We start from the raw sequence: 5683 nt of genomic DNA, 5'->3' as shown, positions 1-5683 counted from the left end.
CAGCTAGCTTTGGTAAGCAGAAAGAAATCTCATTAAAGCGGGGGCGCTCACACTCCTACTCCTTCTTTACCCACATTATGGACTCCTGCTATCATACACAGACACATCATAATGTATGTACTAGAAACAATGTAAAGCATTAAAGGGCTCAGCCTTGTAGATTATTAGCTGGAAAAAAAGCAGAATCTCTACCTTATGTTGCTGCTTGAAAACTCCTGACTTGTTCTTTACTTTAAGCCTTGCTACACTGACTTTAAAATAGCCATAAAATATAAAAAGGCTGGCCAGTTTAGTACAGTCAGTGACAAAGGTGACATTTGTTTGATTTTCACAGTTTATCTCAACAAAAAGGAGTTTCATAGTTACTTAATTGCATCTGTAACCTTTTCAAGCATTTGGAGAAGTCTTTGGACAGTGTTTTTGCCTTATCTTGCTGCTAGGAAGTAGGAAAATCATGAGTTCTGATTCCCGCGTGGTGATCGCCATTTTATTTGTTTCGGCCACTCCCACTTTAAATGAAATTTTGAAATTTTGAATCTATTGCACTGCTAGGCATGTGCGGATATATAGAGGAGATATGGAATACGTACGCGTACAGACATACATACATGTGTGTACATACATACTAACTAGTGGTGGGCGATACATAGCCAAAATGGATTCAATACGATACCGATCGACATCAGCTCATATCGAGAGTATTGATACAGTTTTGATACGATATATAGACCACACCTATGGAGTCACACCCCTTATTATTGACTGTTTTCATCGATGTTTTCATGCACATGTATCCACGTGTGTGTATTATACGTCATTGACTTATTAAAATTTTTATTATTAATATTATTTAACCATATTAAACGGGCGTGGTCAATGTATCAATCCAGATTTCTTCAAAAGTTCGATACCGATACAAATCGCTACCGTAAAATATCATTTGTATCGATAAAATATCGATATATCGCCCACCACTAATACAAACAAACTCTACTCATCTTAGTGGGCTTCGCCCAATTAGTACACACACACATACTGGGAAAACTCCAGCTTGTCACCCAAACGGTGTCACTTTCCCAGCGGACTGGCACATTACCCACACTGAAAACCACTGGGCAAATGAAAGCACAATGAAGGACTACATCACTAAAGTCATTGTCCCATACATTGAGAAGATTAGGTCCCAATTACCACACAGGCATGTTGCATCTCCACAGCCAGCCTTGGTCATTTTTGACATTTTTAAAGGTCAGATGTGCCAGTCTACCATTGACCTCTTAATGGAAAATAACATTCATTTTGTACACGTGCCACCAAATTGTACCGATAGGCTACAGCCATTGGACATATCGGTGAACAAACCTTGCAAGGACTTCATGAGGAACAAGTTCATTGAGTGGTACTCACTTAAAGTATGTGAAGCCTTGGAAAACACTCAAAACCCCAGCCCTATATAATAGACCTAAGGCTTTCTACCATGAAGCCTCTTGGGGCACAATGGCTTAAGTTGTTTTACAACTATATGCAAGCCAATCCCGATATAATTAAGAATGGGTTCAGATCAGCAGGAATAACAGATGTATGTGTTACATAATTATGTATTATACATGTACAAGCATACAAATTTGTACATGTACTTGATCATGATATGTCTTCTGGGAAAGTCAGAGTTATTACAGTATACTAATTATTAAAACCACAGAAGTGTTGTGGTATATAGTATGAACAATTATAAAACTCTTGACTCTATTTGTAATCAATGGAATGGAGATTGGGGATGGAAGGTGGGCCCAGAAGTAAAGTAATGTATGTTTGTATGTATTGTTTGTATTGTATTTGTATGTGATTGTCATGTATGTATGTAGACTAGATGTGTGTACAATGTATGTATATTTGCTTTCTCTCTCCATCTCTCTCTTTCTGAACAAAATCATGCTCTTCGGAGTGATGATAAGATCAATAATGATCACGCTCTTCGGAGTGATGATACGATCAGTAATGATCACACTCTTCGGAGTGATGATACAATCAGTAATGATCACGCTCTTCGGAGTGATGATAATTAAGTATTGTAATTAAGTGCATTATAATTTTTATGTTTATTATTGTTTGTATGTCTATAGTGTATAGTGTATGTCTATAATGTGTTTGTATCATAAGCAGGATAAGATTTTTGTTTGTTTTTTGTGTCTTGAGGAGGAGGAAAGTACAATAATAATAAAGATAATTTTATTAAATGTATTACATGTATATAGGGTATATGCTTTACAAATTTTAATGGGGAAAAATGTCTCAAAAACACGGTAAAGTACATGTACATTGTAGTAATGTCCTCATTGTAATAGTCAATTTTTATAGATAATATAAATGATTATATCAAATCTGTTTGAGCGTGACTTCAGTGTACAGGTGAAGACACCAAAAAAGAAGATTATGTTTAAAATAATGCTATGTTGAAATTAAAAATCTATTAGGTTAATACTATTATACTATTACTATTATACTATTAATATTATTACTATTTTTACTATTATTTTTATTATCTAATAAAAGTATTAATGGTATACCTAGGCCTAGGATGGTGGGTATTGTCAATTATATATATAAGTATTTCAAGAAGGAGCTGTAAGTTATCAGGTCCTTCAGCTATTCTGCCTCGCCCTCCTCTCCAGCTGCCTCTCCAGGACCTGGCTCTTTCATAGCTACCTCGGCTCTGGCTTCCACTGTAGGGACAGTAGCAATAGCCAGCACCTTGTCCTCTCCTGCCTCGTCCTCCAGGCCTACCACGTCCTCCCCTACCTCGTCCTCCTCTGCCTCGTTCCCCTCTACCCCGTCCTCCCCTGCCTTGTCCCCCCCTGCCTTGTCCCCCCTACCTCCTCCTCTCTGGTCATCATCTCTGCCATCCTCTTCCCGAGGCTCTTCTCTATTGCCCCCATCACCACCCCCATCTTCCTGAACAACAACAAGACCACCTCCTCCGTTACCACTTCCTCCACTGTTATCGTTGTGGTTAGCATTGTTGACAGGAACAGGTGGTGGAGACGGTGGAGCTTCCAATTGTACTTGCTCCTACTGCTGAGGTGTAGGAGGATTTGAATTCATAGTGACTTGCTATAAAAGTACATAAATTAAATTTATGAACCAAGAAGATAATACTTACACCTAAAAGGCCTGCTAGTGCTGCATCTCTTTCACCGTCCTGCCCAATTCCTCCGTCAGCCATTTTATTATTAATCAAAGTGCCAAAATTATGAATAATATAAGAATATTAATTATTATTATTAATGAATGACAATTATTGTAATACATGTATTCGTACCTAATTAAAATTTTTATAGAGAATAATTATTAATAATGTCGTAATAGAAGTATATATTATATGGAGAGAATTATGATAATGTCTTAATAGAAAGTATAATAATAATTATTATCAGCTAGACACGAGATTACTAACACAAAATTAATGGATAAAACATACTGGTATATATAATGCCCACAATAATTTATTGTCGAAGAGCATGATCATTATTGATCTTATCATCACTCCGAAGAGCATGATCATTATTGATCGTATCATCACTCTGAAGAGCATGATTATTATTGATCTTATCATCACTCCGAAGAGCGTGATCATTATTGATCGTATCATCACTCCGAAGAGCATGATCATTATTGATCTTATCATCACTCCAAAGAGCGTGATCATTATTGATCGTATCATCACTCTGAAGAGCGTGATCATTATTGATCGTATCATCACTCCGAAGAGCGTGATCATTATTGATCTTATCATCACTCCGAAGAGCGTGATCATTATTGATCTTATCATCACTCCGAAGAGCGTGATTTTGTTCAGAAAGAGAGAGAGAGATATACATACATACATACATACATACATAAAATATTATACATTATTGTCATAATTATATGTACATGTATGTGTATAACTACTCTTCTGTAACACTAGAGCAGACAGTACTGCTGTCAGTGCTTCTTAGAAGAGCAGCAACTTTAGCAGTTTGTTCATGAGTTCCTCCAATAAACTTAAACCTGCAAGGTACCTCAAGACCACCTTGAACCAAATCACTGCAGTACCTTCTAGTACCAGTGACAAAACATTTAATTTCTGTGCCAGATTTGTTTAAAAACAACCAGCATAGTCTTGATATAACTTTTGGGACATGCCCCACTATGGTACCTGACTTGCATACAGCCACAGCATAGCAGTCATGAGGATTGTTCATTTGTGGGCTACACACCATCTCCTCACCTATATAAGGCTCCCATATGTCTTTGTAAACGTGAAGACCACGAATACAGCTAGATACTTCAACCATGGTACTGTAATTGTTGATTATGTAACAGCTGAGATAACTTCCCTCCTAGTGTAAACACGTGGTCAATTACCATAGCAACTATCAATCGGTTTCCATGGTATTTAATTGAATATTTTTATTAGTTTTTAATTATGACCACGAATAATTGCACCCGCGAATATATCCCGGCCTACGGTACTCACACACACATAACATGCACATTATAGATACACGTCGACCACATACACACGTCATACATTCATAAATTCTCACATACATTATATGCACTATCATACATAGACACATCATAATGTATGTATTAGTACACACACACACGTCACATATAGACACACGTCACCATCACACACAAACACATGACATACTAACAAACAAACTTAATTATTAACGATCTGTTTTATGTACATTAATATAAATTATTCAGTTTGAAATACTGATTAACTATTGTGTATCAATGATGAGAATTACTGACCTGATGAAATCCTGTAATAATGTATCTCATTACATCTCAAATCACCAAAAGAATTATTATACTGAGCATTAGGTTGCTTAGGTGTAGAAGATGATCCCAGTCCTCCGATTATTACGAGATAGTGTTCACCATCAAAATGAACTGATATTATTCCACAAAAGCCCTTCTTCATTGGATCATAATCAGAACTAGGAGAGAGTTCCCTCCACTTAAATGAATCCACATTCAAACAATGTAAGCTGTTTTGGTATTGATAACCACTATCACCTGCACCACGTCCACCGAAATAATATATGTCCTTTCCTATGGCAACAGATGAATAGACCCAGGTACCTGGTGGTGGGGTACCAGTAGTAGGTTTCTGGTCCCAAGCACCAGTTGGTAAGTGATACACCTCCATCACATCATAGTCTACTCCAGACCCGGACCCACCCCACATATATAGGTAGTCTCCTACCTTTACTGTGGAGTGTCCCCATCTCTTCACTGGTTGATAGTCTATAGAGAACAAGAGGTACCAGTAACAGAGTAACAGTAATATAGTGATGAGTTAGAATAAGGACAGGATACAAAGGAGTAAAGTAAGTGAGAGAGTAAGAGAGACAAAGAATGAATGAAAGAGATACAAAGAGAAGAGTGGCCCTCACTTTTAGATGCCATTCTTGCAAAATACCAGCCTCACCCAAAACCACACTAGAGTAAGCCACTGATTATCGTGCACCATCTATACTCGAACATCATTTCTCACGGTTGGGTGAGCAGAAGGCATTGATAACATATCTGGTGTGTAGACCTGGTGTTCCTTTATTGCTGCAGCAAGTTTCTTCCTGATACTGTCTTTCGCTATAATAATATTATTATTTTTAAAAAATATTTC

At 37.2% G+C, this 5683-nt stretch overlaps 1 protein-coding gene across 1 annotated transcript; it reads right to left on the bottom strand.

Moving 5' to 3' along the window:
- Positions 1 to 3983: 3983 nt before the first annotated feature.
- LOC109586307 (rab9 effector protein with kelch motifs-like) lies at positions 3984 to 5677 on the bottom strand. The gene is made up of 3 exons (XM_020002483.1): positions 5454 to 5677; positions 4807 to 5304; positions 3984 to 4382 (listed from the first exon to the last, which is right to left on the bottom strand). Exons 1-3 carry the CDS (start codon positions 5464 to 5466, stop codon positions 4330 to 4332), a joined length of 564 nt encoding a protein of 187 aa, XP_019858042.1. The 5' UTR covers positions 5467 to 5677; the 3' UTR covers positions 3984 to 4329.
- Positions 5678 to 5683: the final 6 nt, after the last annotated feature.

Source organism: Amphimedon queenslandica, unplaced genomic scaffold (assembly GCF_000090795.2).
Source record: "Amphimedon queenslandica unplaced genomic scaffold, v1.1 AMPQUscaffold_12904, whole genome shotgun sequence".
Lineage (NCBI taxonomy): Eukaryota > Metazoa > Porifera > Demospongiae > Haplosclerida > Niphatidae > Amphimedon > Amphimedon queenslandica.
The sequence above is the reverse complement of the archived record's forward strand: the minus strand, read 5'-3'. Positions and strand labels throughout refer to the sequence as shown.

Bases quoted from the DNA above. Each gene is read 5' to 3' on its own strand.
- LOC109586307 (XM_020002483.1), bottom strand. The intron at 4,383-4,806 runs GTCAGTAATTCT...TGTTTACACTAG, and splicing joins TTATTACAGGATTTCATCAG to GAGGGAAGTTATCTCAGCTG.